General features: G+C 32.7%; 1 protein-coding gene across 1 annotated transcript; it reads left to right on the top strand.

Annotated features, from left to right (window-relative positions):
• The first annotated feature begins 1198 nt into the window (after positions 1-1198).
• On the top strand, positions 1199-3819 carry LOC107435710 (G-type lectin S-receptor-like serine/threonine-protein kinase LECRK1). Its single transcript, XM_048475216.2, has 2 exons — positions 1199-2612; positions 2703-3819. The coding sequence occupies exons 1-2, from the start codon at positions 1346-1348 to the stop codon at positions 3713-3715; spliced, it is 2280 nt and encodes a 759-aa protein (XP_048331173.2). The 5' UTR covers positions 1199-1345; the 3' UTR covers positions 3716-3819.
• Positions 3820-17127: the final 13308 nt, after the last annotated feature.

The following is a 17127-nucleotide window of genomic DNA, read 5'->3' as shown; positions in this document are numbered from 1 at the left end:
ATTAAATTGATATAAATATTCTGGTATATTTTCTTGACAAGGAATCAGGATAAATTGGCATCCTCTTAAATAATACAATTCGTTAGCTCTTTCTAGTTTACCTTGAAAATGAATATTTTTTCACTCTTGTTCCAAAGTCCAGAAACATGCATAAAATAAAGCCAATCACTCAGTTTTGAAACTTGAATACACGAAATAGAGCAAAAATACTTTTCACTCATTTTTGTGATTGAGGATCATATGGTTCCAAAGTTAAGATTTTTTGTATAAGAAATAACATTGTGCATAGCAATGCACCTTTCCAAATGATTCCCTAGCAATAACACCAAATCCTTCTTTTTGGTAATGGGGAGGAAAAAAAGAAAAAAAAAAGAAAAAAGAAAAAAAAGAGACACCCAATCCTGCTACCACAGCATGGCCAACAAAAAATCTAATTACATTTACAAATATAGCAATCCTAAAATTGTTTACCAATTTGGATGATTAAAATCCAGTACAAGCTAATAATGTAATAACGCATTATTTTACTATATCATTTGATAAAATAACCTAATATTCATTGTATATGAACACAAAGCTTATATCATTTATTATATTTTAAAAAGTGTAACTAGAAGTCTTATAGATAATTTAGTAGTAAAAGCTACATTTTTTTTTTTAACACAATAATTCGGTTCGAATTCCTTCATCTTTAATATTAAATGAAAAAAAAAAAACTCAACCATAAAGTAGTTTAAGATAATCATATACAATATATTATCTCTATTAGTTCTTATTTTTAATCTCATCTTATAATATAATTCCTTTTCTACGTTATAAATTTTTTGTATTTTTAGAAATTACAAAAACTTAACCTTATACAAAGTTCAATTTTGTAACTTTCATATATATTGACATAATAATATTGAAATAACAATCCTAAATAAAAAAGAAAAAGATAGAAGTCTTGAACCATTGATTAAAATAACAAATTAAGACTAGTACTAGAAAAGAATAAATAACTAGTTAAAGTAAATATTCAAAGGTAGCTATTTATTATTTATTTATTTGAAGAAAATATTAAAAGGTAGTTAGCAGCCCACAAAATGAAGTCAAAAAGCTTATGGAAATAAATATTGCAATTAATTGTATAATGCAATCATTGAGCAAGGCTCACATGCCATTTTGCTAAGAATCAAAGTCTATCTAGAAATTAAACGGTAAACCCTTTTTAGTTTCATTCAACAAAGCAAACTAGATCTTTGACATTTCTACTTGAAACGTAAGACTCAATCAAAAATTTTGAACTCATAATTCATTGACCGATTTGCACACATGTCTTGTCGATGGTTTGGTTACCCAAAAAATGAACCATTGCTCTTTCGGAATTAAGAACATGGCCACAGAAATTTTGTTTGTTCTTCTGGTTATGCAATCATTCACTAAAACTGCCTCCCAACTACATAGAACTTCCACGATTCAATTAGGCTCTTCTCTTTCACCAAACAACAACTCCTACTGGGTTTCAAACTCTGGCCAGTTTGCTTTCGGATTCTACAGGCAAGGAAATGGTTTCTATATTGGAATCTGGTTCGAGAGAATCGACCAGAAAACTGTTGTTTGGACAGCAAACAGAGACACTCCACCCCTTCCCCATGACTCTGTTTTGCTTCTTAGCCATGATGGAAAACTCATTTTGAAAGATGAAAAAGGTTCACACACACCCATTTCTAATTCCTCTGTTCCTGCTTCCTCTGCTTCCATGCTCGACACTGGAAACTTCGTCCTCTACGATAAGAATTCGACGATAGTATGGCAGAGTTTCGATGTTCCAACAGATACCCTTTTGTACAAGCAACCTCTGTTTCCTACGAAAGAGCTCGTCTCCGGCGAGTCGGAGACGAATCCTGCAAGTGGAAGATTTCGACTGAGGATGCAGAGGGATGGGAATCTTGTTCAATACCCTGTAGACACTCCAACTCAACCCCAGTATGCTTATTGGGCATCTGGAACATTCACCTTTGGAGACAATGTGACTCTGAATCTCGATCGAAATGGGCAAATTTACCTTGTTAATTCGACCGGTTATAGGACCAATGTTAGTGGAACTTTTGCTGACAATCTTGTATACCGTTTGACAGTTGATGTAGATGGTATACTAAGATTGTACTCTCATGGTTTAGTTCAGAACCAGAACTGGTCCGTCGAGTGGTCTTCGACCAGTGACAAGTGTGTTCCTCTGGGCTCGTGCGGCTTAAATGCATATTGTATTTCCACATATGAGGGCCCTTCTTGTCAATGTCTTCCCGGTTTCGATTTCGTCGATGGAAATCGGAAGAATTTAGGCTGCAAGAGGAACTTCAGCATAGATTGTGTAGCAGAGGACGAAGAACATGCATATTCCATTACAGAGTTGAATGAGATGAGGTTAGAAGATGATCCTTATTCAACTTTCTTTGCCATTAACAAATCTGTATGCGTGGAGAATTGTCTGAGAGACTGTAACTGCGAAGCTGCGTCGTTTAAGAACCTAAGATGCAGTAAGCAAAAGCTTCCTTTGAGATTCGCAAGACCTCGGAAACGCAAAGGACCTCCATGGACAACCTTTATCAAGATAGGAAATGGGAGTTCAGGTATAGTTACTAGAAAAGATGATGTTCGATCTGGAATCTTCATCGCTAGCATTGCGATTTCGTGTTTCGCTGTTTTTATTTTAGTAGCAGCTGGCATTTTCTTTTTCAGATTGCGTGTTTGGGAATACAGGAAAGTTTCGCATCAAGGAAGTGAATTAGGATTGGTTGAAGATTTCAGTCTCCGACCATATTCATTTCATGAATTGGAAAATGCCACGAATGGATTCAGCGACCAAGTTGGCGAAGGAGCATACGGGACGGTTTTCAAAGGTGTTTTAGCATCTAACCTCGGCGGTGATATGAAAACCGTCGCCGTTAAAAGGCTCGAGAGAGTCGTGGCGGATGGAGAAAGAGAATTCAGAAACGAAATGAAAATAATCGGAAAAACCCATCACAAGAATCTTGTCAAATTGCTTGGTTATTGCCATGAAGGAGCTCACAGACTGCTAGTTTACGAGTTCATGATCAATGGTTCACTTGCGGATTTCCTTTTTGAATCAGAAAAAAGACCAAATTGGGAAGAAAGAATCCAAATTTCCATAAACATAGCCAGAGGAATACTCTACTTGCACGAAGAATGTGAAACACAGATAATCCATTGCGATATCAAACCGGAAAACATCCTCATGGACGATCAGAAACAAGCAAAGATTGCGGATTTCGGATTGTCCAAGTTATTGATGCCGAACCAAACTAGAACATACACTGGTTTTAGAGGAACAAGAGGGTATGTAGCTCCTGAATGGCATAAGAACATGGCGATAACAGTGAAAGCGGATGTCTACAGTTTTGGAATCGTATTGCTGGAGATCATTTGCTGTAGGAGGAGTGTGGATCTGGGAGTTCCTGAAGCTGAAGAAATCCTCACGAATTGGGTTTGGGATTGCTTTGCAATTGGTGAAGTTGATAAGCTTGTGAAACATGGTGAAGATGAAGAGTGTGTTGAGAAAGAGAGATTGGAGAAGATGATAAAGGTGGGGCTTTGGTGTATACAAGAAGATCCTTCACTTAGACCTTCAATGAAGAATGTGGTTTTGATGTTGGAAGGGACTGTTGAAATTCCAGACCCTCCTAGTTCTGCGTCTTTTCTTAGTGCTGTTTGATCAAAAATTTTGATTCAAACTTGAAAAACATTCAGAAATTAATGAGCAAGAGATTTTGTACAATGTCTTTCATTTTCAATTTAATTAGCTTTTTAAATATATTATATATATACATATGGTTTTTTTTAATTATTGATATATTGATTAAGAAGATTGATCAGAGAAGTGTAATTTGCAGAATTCACATGCTTGATTATTAAGATATTTGGTTAGTGTGCAAATGGAGAAATTTCAGGATAGCTCTAGATTACGTGTTAAAACTGTCAACAATTTGGTCTGGTGTGACATGGTAAGAAAATGACATAAGTAAGACAAATAAATTAACCCAAATTTACCAAAAAAAGGGAAAAAAAAAAAGGAAAAAAAAAAAAAGAGGATGACAATAACAGCAAGGATTATGATATTTTGTAGACTTCCATATTTAAAGAGAAAACCAGCAATTGAAAAGGGACTGCTGCTATTTTTATTTTTTTTGCGCTAAAGGGACTACTTCAATATACTATTCCTTTTTCAGCCTTTTTTTTTTTTCAGAGATGCAAGCAAGAATTATGATGTCTCCCGAAGGGTACTAAAATGATCCATGAAGCTTATCCACAAAACAAAATTTTAAATAATTCAAGGGAGATTAAATATCTCTTTCGATCCTTTTTTCTAAACTTAATTTTGTCCTGATTAAATAATAAAAAATATCCTATCATTTATTGGATCAACAAATGCTTAAATGTGTAAGATAAAAATTAAATAATATAAGTTCGACAAACTAGCTGTAGCTAGCGCAACTAGCTAGTATCGTTAAATCTGCCAAAACAAGAAAAACAAAAGGATACTATTGAGGGCAAATACGGATTAAGCTGATTGCAGCAATGCCAATTAAATACTTGCAATCACGCAAGAGGTTGATCTGGGGGGTTTAGACTTGAGCTGTTTTCTAATTATTTTATGCTTGAAAGTGACTCTCCTTAAACGCTTGCCTTATTGTTTTTCTCCAATAATGATCTAAGTTTGTATCTCTCACTCTCAATATTATTGGATAAATAACAAAAACAAAAACAAAAGAAAAGCTTGCCATGAAGGTCTTCTTTGGGGGAGGACATCAACTGCAAATGGTTGGCAAGATTTTAATTTCAGAAACATCTCTTTATATTTGAATTAACAAGGATAACATTATAGGATTTTATATGGGAAAATTTAACTCGCTAATAGAAATTAGTAATTAACACATCATTATAGGTTGCAACATACCCTTTATCAGGCTAAAAAGTCGAAGTCGCCCTGTGAAAGAAACATACAAGAATGGAAGTTCTCCATTTTCATCAAAACCTAGAGTGACCCAATGGCAAAATTTTTTTCCAAGCCAATGGCCCAATTAACCCTATCAACAGTGTTTAGCTTTTGCGTATACCTAAAATAAAAATGATAAAACTACAAACAAATATTAATTATATATATATATATAGACGAAAATATCCTTATGGAACCATCTTATAATGAGAGATATGTTGATGTGTATATTAAAAATAAGGTCCATCTTATTAAAAATTTAGATACATACCATCTATGGTTCACTTAAACTACAAACAAACATTAATTATATAGATATATATATATACAGACGAAAATATCTTTATGGAACCATCTTACAATGAGAGATATGTTAATGTGTATATTTAAAAATAAGATCCATCTTATTAAAAATTTAAATACATATCATCTATGGTTCATTTTTTCATTTTAGGATTTTAATATTAAAAACTTTATTATTATTTTTTTTAAGGATTAACAAGTAAAATAAAATACATTACATTTTTGTTTTTCATATGGTCAGAATATCTTCAATGATTTTATCCATTGAAACTTATATGGTAAAATATTTAGAAAGTGTTAATACTTATTTGGTATATTTTTTGTTAATAGATAATATCTATTTAAAATTCTTTTCTAATGAATCCCCTTTAAAATTTTAAATGGAATTATTTGGGATATTGAAAGAGGAGATTAGAAGAGAGAGAATAGAGAAAAGGCTGAAGTTATAATTTAAACTGTCCATTAGACAGCTTCTATTTTTTTGAATGCCACCACAGTTTAATAAAAGTTTTGAACAGCTTAACAGAAATTTTGAACAGTATCATTGAAGATGTTTTTTTTAAAAGACTATATGTTAATTTAATGTGGTAAAGTATTTTTATTTATTTTTGTTTTTTTAATGAACAGACCTAATAAACAGCCTATTGGAGATTCTGTCTGTTATGGGAGATAATTATATATAAGGAGTCACTCATCCACAAAGGTGAACAAATTTTTTCGTCTAGAATAATAAATTGCCTATTACTGCCTTATCACTGATATATAATGGGATGATCTTGAACCCTTTTTCTTTTTCTTTTCTTTCGTCCTCGATAAATGAATATATGTATATATATATATATATATCATGAAAGTATCTATGCGCATTTACATATATTTATATATATCAAAAAGCATATATAAATGTTTTCCTCACATATAGTTCTAAGCTTATCCAAAGAATACATGCTGATGCCAATACTAAAAACGAGATTCACATGATCCTATGAAATTTTAATCGGTTACTTACTTTCGCATTTAGGTTTTAAGTACTAGAAAATAAAAATAAAAAATTGAAGGATTAACATATAAAACTAAATGCATTAATATTTTTATTGTCCACATTATCACGTCTCTCTCTTTATAAATTAGGAGATAATTCTTAAGATATCATTTATATAAATATATATATATATATATATTTATATATATAATTGTGTTTACGTAGGGATATTTTCAAGTTTTACAACAAAAACTTTTACTTGCAACCATTACATGGCTATTGTAGCTTAACAAACTATTGAATTGTATGTCATTCATGCGACTTGTATTTAATACAGTGGAATGCCATGTAATCCAATAGCTCTAAATAATAAAACTTATTTATTATTTTCAACTTAAACCGGACTAAATACATATATGTCTGGTTTTACTTATGGTAGTACAACATTTGAAGAAAGCTTTAATTACTTATATCCGTGGATGTTTCAGGTAAATAATTATACATATACAAAATAAATTTAATGGCTAAAGAAAAAATACTGAGCGAAACTCGCCCAACCATACACATGCTATAGTAATACTGGGGAAAATTAATCCATCCATCACGTTATTGATTAGACAGTGGAAGAAACGGTAGGAAGAGCCATGAATCTCTTTCATATATCCTCCTCCTTATGCTACTACCATGCTCCATCGCCCTTTTTATGCTTGTTTCTTCTACCTGTTTGGCACTTACAATTGTTACCATTTGATCATTATTATTATTATTATTAACCATTTGATGGTAGTCCATCTTAACCTCCACTGCCAATTCCAGCTCTTTTGCAGAGCTCAAAAGCATTGAGTTGTTGCTCCACATAGAGTGGCCAAGCGGCAATACATAGGCACACCAAACCATAAGCTCTCAATTATAGAATCCACCCACAATGTTATACGAAGCCTCCTATTGCCTTGTGGCATAAGATACTCAACCGAGGAGTCGGATCCATAAACTCTTTGAGGAAGATTTCCATTTTTTCTGATGGACATTGCTGACTTAGATACCACAAGAATCGGATTCCACTGTTCTCGAGAGCAAGTGCATGCAATTTCTTTCACCTGATCTTCACCAAAGCTTCCAAAGCACAAGAACACTACGGATGATGGAGGGTGACCATCAAGCCACCTGATTATTGCATCACAGCAGTTAATATCATTGTTGTTGCCATTTAATTCTAGTACCCACCGTATATACTAATGGAATTTATCGCCACCATTATTAGACAAAGAAAAGGCATGGGGTTCCAACTCCATGAATGTGTTTATGAGTATGCCTTTTGCTTCTGATCTAACCCTTCTAAAATGATTCATGAGCAAAGAGATTTTAGCCACGCTCATCGTGTATTTAGGCAACAATTTAGCAGGGATATATAGGGTTGATATGTTAGTATATACGGATCTAAATATACATAATAAATTCTATAAATCATAAATTACTAATCTCCAAATGCAGCCATTGATAAATTAAAACATTAATTCTACAAAATAGAAAACAACGTAAAATAGTGCCTATGGACACACTATTCTCAAATCACTCTCAGATATCTAAAAACCCTAATCTCAAAATACCGTATGACATATATCTATTTGTTTCCCTATACCTTTTATAGTCTCTGCAAGTTAGACTTACCCATTAATTTTTAACACATACAAAATAATAATAATTTAATAATATAATAATAATAAGAAAAAATATGGGCAAATCATTGGGCTTATAAAGAGAGTTGGTCCTCCAGTTCAATGGGCCAACTGGAGTCTTATAGAGAGTATGCGACCAAGGGCCCTACTACAAATAATAAAAAAAGCCAGTCCCATTAATAGTATAATTAAGCCCTGTAAGTGAGTAATTGATTATGCTAAGTCCACAATTATTAATTTATTTAACATTCTCCCATTTGAACTGCATAATCATCATCTTATATATAATCCAAACTTACTCACTACAGAATCTCCCGAACCATAATACCATTTCATCTAAATATATAGCATATCGACACGGCACAACAATATACTAGACTAGATAGTAGAGATTCTCTTAATGAATCTCCCAAAAATGATACCATTTCAACTGAGCACTTTGTATGCCATAACATTAGTCTAGCTAGTACAGATTTATCTAACCATGTGCAATCCCCCAACACACAATACCATTTTATTCGAGTACATTGTGTATCGACAGGATACATTAATATACCCAAACTAGATAGTAGGAACTCACCATGGTACTTGTGGATCAATATACACATATACACAGACTAAAATCTGAAACAGACCTGCTAGCATAAGGAGCAACAATATGTGTAACAAATATCACATTATAATGATCCACATACATACATGTATTACTTGCAAGGCAATACTCAATCATATACTACATACCACATGGACATTATTGCAGATTATAAAACTCCCACTGAGTTATAGCAGTCTCAACTGCTACACACTCATATAAAGATATATGCTCCTCAAACAAGTTTATAAGCTAGCCTTTGTTAGTGGGTTTGCTACCATGTTGTAACAGGCGTGTACACAACAAAATGAGACTCTCACCAAAATGATACAGCTACGGAATTACCACATAACAGCATTATAGGCCTTATAACAAAAGTGCACCCAAAAGCATGTATCATAAGCTCAAAACAAGTCATATACTCTGCCTCAACAATCAATGAAACTATAAGTGTTTGTCCAACACTAATTCACAAAACAGCTTCTACTGCCATGATAAATAACACTCCTTGTGTTAAACATTTAAAACATTCATATATAGCCAGCATAATCAGCTCACAAAACCCCACTGCATCAAAATAGTGGTGTGCTGATCTCAAAACCAAAAATGGCTTATTTCATAGTACACATAACCAGAACTACTTAAGCATTTACAAGAACACACCCACAACATAAACAATTTCAATGATGTGCAATCTTGATTGAACAACAAACTGATAAATGTAAAAGAGTATTGAACTGTTATAATTTGTCCCTTTTATCACTCTCTCATTCTTGGAACATAGATTTCTAGAGAATTTATCACCAACACCATTAATACCATATTTGGAGAATATGGTGCATATAAACTTAACACAATTCTATCAACATAGGCTCTAACTAAGATAGTTACAATACACAATTAGCCTTGTCTTAAAGAATCTTTATTTCTAATACCAATGAAACCACCTTAAGATCCTTTCATATTAAAAATGGCTACACAACAGTAAATTTGTCCTAGTCAATAGGTCAGTATCACTGAAAGTTAACCATTGTCTTCAACATACAATACTATAAATATTAAAATGCTCTAACTGATCTTAAATATATGCACAAATTAACAATATTCTCCTTAAAACCATTTTAGGTAACAACTTCATAAAAAACAAGATACCACTGCCATGAGGCCTACTTAAGATTATAAATAAATCTTTTAAGCTTACAAAATAAACTTTCATTTCCCACTACTTAGAAGCCAACTAGTTGGACTATATATATACGCATTTGAATACAAAATTCCATTTAACAAAGCAGTTCTAACATTCATATAATACAACTCCAAAACATAATTAGCCACAATTACCTTAATGGTTCTAAAATTATATTTTGTGGATTCATGAGAGAACATCTCTTTATAGTTAATTTCCTCCTTTCGGCTAAACTCTTCAGTAACAAGTCCAGCTTATACTTATTCACTTAACCATTAGACTCTCTCTTAGTTTTATAAACCTATTTGTATTCAATAAGTTTGCTACTTTCAAGCAACTAAACCAAAAGAAATACTAAACTGCTTATTGGCTTTCTCATAAGTGACTAGATTCAATTCATCATTTATGTTAAACTCATTTTTCTGCAAATAAATCTTATAGTTATCAGGTATAATAATTTTTCAACTCCTCTATGACCATCTCAAAAGGCACACATTATCATTAGCTGTAACAAAATATTTCATTCTATCTGAATGGATTCAATCCTGACTGACTACTAGTTTCATAAGTATTGGATCAGTAATATCTCTAGCAGGAACATCAATTATTGAATTAATATTCTTTTCCTTTCTAAAAAACAAGCATCTTTGGACCCTTACACTCACCAAAACTGAAACACCCTCAAAATAAACAACCATATTTGGCTTAAGGAAACTGATTGTGAAAGATAAATAATAAACCCTAGATTCTTTGCAAGAACCAACAAAAATAACCATTAAAGGTTTTAAGGTCTAACATTTTAATATCGAAATTATACATCATAATAGCAACTTAGAATCCTATACATAAGAAAAGATGTAAACTATGCATAACTTGCTATCCACAAGGAAAAATGCCAAATTAAAGTTTGCAACACACACCATATTGTATCCATCAAATGTGTAGTTCCTTCTCTCTCTTATGCCATTTGCTAAAGAGTGTCAAGTATTGTAAACTATATATCAATTCCACATCCAAACAAATAAATTACAAAAGATATTGAGTTCTGTCCTATCTTATCATGTCTGCCATAATATTCATCACCTTATCAAACCTCACAGTTTTCAACTTCTTATTCTTTTAAAACTTTACTTTTATCTTGAACTCTTTAAAGACAACTAGGATGCCTAATTTCTCACAAATAATCTCAATATATCTATAATAGAAGAAAGTTAACAATATAGCTAATGAAAATATCTATAGTCTTTCAAAGCAGGTGGTGTACAAAGTATAGAGATTAATACCTGTACAAAAGATAGAGATTAATACAACAATATAAAGAATTATTACAAAATTCTAGCACATACAAAAACAACTCTAGGAGTAACAACAACAATAAAATAAGGAAATTAATACAAGCAGCAACTTATAAACCAAATTACCATAAAATACCACAAAATGCCGTAAAGTCTTAAGCGACTTACAATTCCTTGTCATCTCCTATTAAGCGATTAATTCCCAACAGTTAATACTCCTTATTAAAATCCTTATTAAGGTCCATGAGATTGATATGATAAGAGTAAAGTTTCAAAATAAACTCATTTACACCATTAACTTTATCAAACACAATAGAATTCAATAACTCCAAATGGTAGTATTTCTTAATTTATCAAATTGATAAATTTTCCATTAATATCAAACAGCTTAAGAAGAGTATTCATAAAACATAATACATAATATATATATATACAATCATATATGTGATTTTCCATAATTATCACATAACACTTATACTAGTACTTGATGTCCTTATACAGCATTTAACTTCGACAGTATTATAAATATATGGTATCTCTGGTGGTTTAATTTTCAAAGTCAAACGTTATTAGAAATTTTAACCACTTTTATATTAGTTTGTTTAATTTTATCATGACATTCATAGACAGAGTATTAGGAGTGTTCCCAGCTTTGAAATACCAAATAACAGAAATTCACTACATCACAAAGGACTATTGTAACACCCCGTACCAAAAAAAATATACATGATTAAACAAGTTTGACCAAGTAAATAAGTTGACTTTTTTTGATAGCCAATATTTTTTATTTGACTGAGATACCGTTGTGTAGATCTCGTCGATACAAGTTCATAGACTAGTGGCACATCAAATTCTGAGTCACGGATAAAAAGTTATGATCCTGAAAAGTTTTAAGCATAAGTTTGATATCAGTGTCCAAACCAGTCCCCCGTTTTTGTCTATTAGTGACCTTAGGCTCTATATAAGCCTTGGTAAGCATGCCAAACAGGAACCAAAGCGCAAAATACCTAGTTCATCTCCAAAACCCAAGATATTCTCCCTTAAGATCCCTGGGTTCGAACTGGGTCGTTTCTACCCGTTTACCGTCGAATCGGGTCACCGCCGTTTTGATCATTTCCGGCCAACCACCACTTACATGCACCAGCTAAGTAGGAAGGTCACTTGAAGGTGAGCTTAACCGTGAAGTTTCACGACGAACGGGGGTTGGACGTGCCCAGATCGGGTTGGCGAAGTCCGCGGCGACTGGCAAGGTGGGTTGCTGGATTTTCTCCATTTTTGACCGTTTTGGGCCAACCTATACACATTTTCCACTATTTTTGACCCCTATGAACTCATTTCCATGGTTATTTTATCCAGATTCCATACCGTTTCGGAGATCCGATGACGGGAACTTCGGCCGAAGCTTCAACCGTGTTTTTCAGCCACTGAAGGAAACTTTGGACCAAGATGAGCACACTGGTAGGTTCCTTGTCTCTTGGGCTTTCTGTCAATATAAAGCTTGTGAATTTTGGAGATCGTTTGATAATTTCTCTATTTTTGGGTCAATTAGTTAATTTTTGGATAAGTTGGGGACTGTGTTTGGACCGAATTGATCAAATTAGTTAAACTTGGAGTTGAATTAGTGAAATTGGATATTATTAGGACCCATTAGGTGGTTCAATTTCAAAATATTAGGCTTCAGGTGAAAATTCTCAATTTTGGGTATTAGGTCCTAAGGACACGCGGTATAATTGGACTGTCAGGTGTCCAATTTATGCAATTTTATAGTACTATTAATTATTATGAGACATTTGGGTTATACAAGTGTCTCTGTTTTAGTTTTTTGGAGCGTGAGGAATATTTTATTATATTACAAGCACTCAAGTTGAGCATGGAGGCGATCTTGTAGAGGAGCAGGCGTGAGCATCTACAGTATTGTAAGTGGTTATTAGTTTTAAAAATGTTTTGGGTATATAGTATAATATATATGTGGTTGAGTATTTTACTTTTACCTATCGTTTGATTTGAATGTTCATTCTATGGATATATGAGGATCTATTTTTACATATATGTGTTATTATTTTATATGATTTTTGTCAATATTTTAAACGTTTGGCAATATTAATGAGTTCATGAATGAATTTGTGGTATTTAAATATTTTGGTATTTGAATTGAGGTTTTAAATCACTTTGGAAATTAATCGATTTGAGAAGGCTTAATGAAAATTATATGATTTTAAGCATATTCAAATATTTTATAAATTTTTAGATGCTTAAAATCGATTTATGGTGAATATATTTCACTGTGTTATTTTCTTATTTGAGTAAGAAATAATGATTTGAAGTTTTTTTGAAATATTTAGACAAGCGACTAAGCGTGAATATTAAATTATAATTTATGATACGGTATGATACTATATCGGTTATTTTAAATTGATGTACCGCATAGTACCAGAGTTTGGTTCAGTATTATATTACAGCGCGCTGGGTTTATCACGGTGCCGTGAGGTTGGTTTCATCCAACGGTTATCAATTATTACCACGGTCTGTGAGGTCAGGTTTATCCGACGGTTTATTATTATTATTACCACGGTGCCGTGAGGTTGGTTTCATCCAACGGTTATCTATTATTACCACGAACTGTGAGGTCGGGTTTATCTGACAGTTTATTATTATTACCATGGTACCATGAGATTGGTATCGTCTAATGGTTTATTATTGCCACGGACCGTGAGGTTGGGTACATCCTGACGATTAATTGATGTTTCCATGACACTGTTCGTATATTGAGGGTCGTGAGGTGGGTGTATCCCACGGTTTACAGATTAATACATTGTATGGTATATTGTATATATTTGTATATATTGTTGATTTAGAAATATTGTGTTGATTTCTACATTTTCATATTTATTTGGTGGAACTGTGTTTATTATATTTTCTGCTAAAATATTTATATCTTGATTTGAGACATTTCATAATATTATGATGATCGTTCATTCACACTTTTAAGCATAAGTTTTTATGATATTAAATTGGGGTACAAGTTTGGATTTTGTGAAATGATTTTTAAACGGGAAACTTTTCAAACGAGTGGAACGAGAGGTCTTGAGAGAAAGATTTTTCAGAAATGAATTATTATTTTTCTATTATACTATGTCACTCACTGAGATTTCTTTATCTCACGTTTTATTGTTTTAAATTCGTTCCCCTAGGCCCAGATAGCTAGTAGCAGTCTACCTCGCGCAGAGCTTATCGCTTTGTTCCTTGCACGACAGCAGTTGTATTTATCTTTCCTTTATCTTTTGTTATCTCATGGACTTACTTATTACTTATCTGTACTCCTAAACTTCGTCGCCACTTTTAGAATGCTCTGATTTTAAATATGAGACCCAGTAGAGACCATGGTACTTATGTGTGTAGTTATGGCCTGTAGTACAGTAAGCAGGTTGTGGACTTTACGCTGTTGTGAATTTATTTTATATATATATTGAGGTATTATTGTTATCGCTTGTGTTCGTTGTCCACGTTTTAAGATGAGGTCCCATTGGATATTCTCTAAGGATTGTCCAGTGAGACTTTACTAGGAGGGACCACCCGGGAGGTCTTGGGAGGGTTCTCGGGGCATATCCTGTCAACTATGCAAATGCTATCTTCCCAACCCCCTTAATCATATCTATCGTTAGGGTTTTTGTAGCACTAAAGATACCTTTTTGCAGGTCAAGGACAGTCAACCAAATAACCACAATCAAATGCATTGAACTAAATCATTGACAGGGTAAATTAGAACCTGCGATTCATGGCATTTCATCAACTTCCATTGGCGTCATACAAAGCAACTAAAACCACCGAGAGGGTAGCCTAGTTACTTGTATAGAACCTGGTTAATAAGTGGGAGAAAATCAACATATTGGCAATTTCATTAAATAGGTAAATATAAAACATCTCATCTGCTATGCCAATATACATTACGTTAGTACACATAATGCAAATAAAATAAATCTCACGACAAGTGAGTACCTAAAATCTCACATTACTATACCAACTAGGTACAAAGTCTCTTTAGGAAAAGCTAACACAATCCAACTTTACCAAACATAAATATGTAAATTTAATTCAAGAAAATTAAAATGGAATAAATAAACAAATAAATAACCAAATAAATAACCAAATAAATAAACAACAAATAAATAAATAAATAAATAATAATTTTTTTTAATAATAATGAACAATAGATAAATAAGTAAATCATCAACAAATAAATAAACAAAACAAAACAAATAAATTTTTTTTTTTTAAATTTCGGGATGCTGAAGTCAGCCTTCTCCTTCCTTCAATCGGGTCAAGGACGACCCGGTTTCCTGGTTAACGGGTCACACGACCCGGTTGACAAACCCGCCTGTAAAATACAATTCCGACCACTGTTTCCTACAATACCGGTGCCATTCTTCTCCTTTCGTTGTGGGCAACAATTTTAAAGGATCAATTTGGCTAAAGGAGAGCTCAAAACAAACACCCAAACTTAAGATTATAATCGACCAAAACTCAAAAATAAACAACCATGGAATCACAAGAAATTCCAGAAAATTTTGAGCATAATAGGTGCCGTTTGATTCGTCTCCTCTTGAGAAAGTTTTTTCCCAAATCAATTTGGTTCAAAAAACACAGAAAAATAAACACCCAACACAAGAATTGTTTTTGCCAAAACTCAAACAAACACCCATGTAAATCCAAGAAAATTGCAGAAAATTTTTGGGTAAAATTGGTCCCGTTGTTGTCATCTCATTGTGGGCATAATTTTGGCCAAAAATTAACCACAAACAATTCACAAATCCAGGTTGCATTCGGCCATGGGTTTCTCCAATTTTTTTTTTAATGGTTTTTCAAGTCCAATTCGAGATTTTAAATGATACAAAACACATCGAAAAACAATTTTCCACCATGCCCAGGTCTTAATTCGAACTAAAACAAAGTTTACATACTTTGCACAAATTTGATCTAAAACCCGATTACCACTAGTTTCTCAATCACAATTTTTTTTTTCTTTTTTTTCTTTTTTTTTTGTTTTGTTTTGTTTTACAAATAACAATCGGGCATGTATTATGTTTCTTCACAGATCAAGATTATAGCTTCACAGGTCCATGCACGTAGAAAGAAAAATAAAATAAAGAAGATACATTTGAATCCCACATATCATTCAATGGCCACATACAATTCAAACCGATCATCATGGATACAACGAAGACTAACGACAAAAAAAAAAAAAAAATTATTATGCATATTAATCATGCTCTGATATCAATTGTTAATATATACAGATCTAAATATATATAATAAATTCTATAAATCATAAATTACTAACCTCCAAATATAGTTATTGATAAATTAAAACATTAATCTTGCAAAATAGAAAACAACGTAAAGTAGTGCCTATGGACACACTACTCTCAAATCACTCTCAGATATTTGAAAACCCTAATCTCAAAATACAGCATATATCTATTTGCTTGTCCTAGACCTTTTATAGTCTTTGCAAGTCAGATTTATCCATTAATTTTTAACACACACAAAATAATAATAATTTAATAATATAATAATAATAGAAAAAAATATGGGTAAGTTATTGGGCTTATAAAGAGAGTTGGTTCTCCAGTCCAATGGGCCAACTAAAGTCTTATAGAGAGTGTGTGACCAAGGACCCTACTACAAATAATAAAAAAAGTCAGTCCCATTAATGGTATAAATAAGTCCTGTAAGTGAGTAATTGATTATGCTAAGTCCACAATTATTAATTTATTTAACATGATAAACCTCGTAAGACTAACTCAGCATCATCTAACTTAATCATAAAGTCTATAATGGAGTAGTCTATGTTGTGTGATCATGAAGGTCTTGGAAGTGGAACAGAAGGCTAACCATGCCTGCACTTACAGTGCAAAGCATGTACATTGGGATCCCAAATATTCTTCGCCTACATCCATTGTTGATATGCAAAATATGTCCATGATGAACCCTGCAAGCGAAGGCGATGACGATGATGAAATTATTTTGTTGACATAGTTTCTTGCATAGGGTTTCTAATGCTCTATTAGAGAGGTTATGTTTATGGAGCTAAGGTCGG

Source organism: Ziziphus jujuba, chromosome 5 (genome assembly GCF_031755915.1).
Source record: "Ziziphus jujuba cultivar Dongzao chromosome 5, ASM3175591v1".
Lineage (NCBI taxonomy): Eukaryota > Viridiplantae > Streptophyta > Magnoliopsida > Rosales > Rhamnaceae > Ziziphus > Ziziphus jujuba.
Note: the sequence above shows the minus strand (reverse complement) of the source record. Positions and strands in the feature narration are given on the sequence as shown.

Excerpts from the sequence above, each read along its gene's own strand:
- LOC107435710 (XM_048475216.2), top strand. The coding sequence starts at position 1,346 with ATGAACCATTGCTCTTTCGGAATTAAGAACATGGCCACAGAAATTTTG. Across the intron at positions 2,613-2,702 it reads GATAGGAAATGGGAGTTCAG|CTGGCATTTTCTTTTTCAGA; the intron begins GTATAGTTACTA and ends TTTTAGTAGCAG.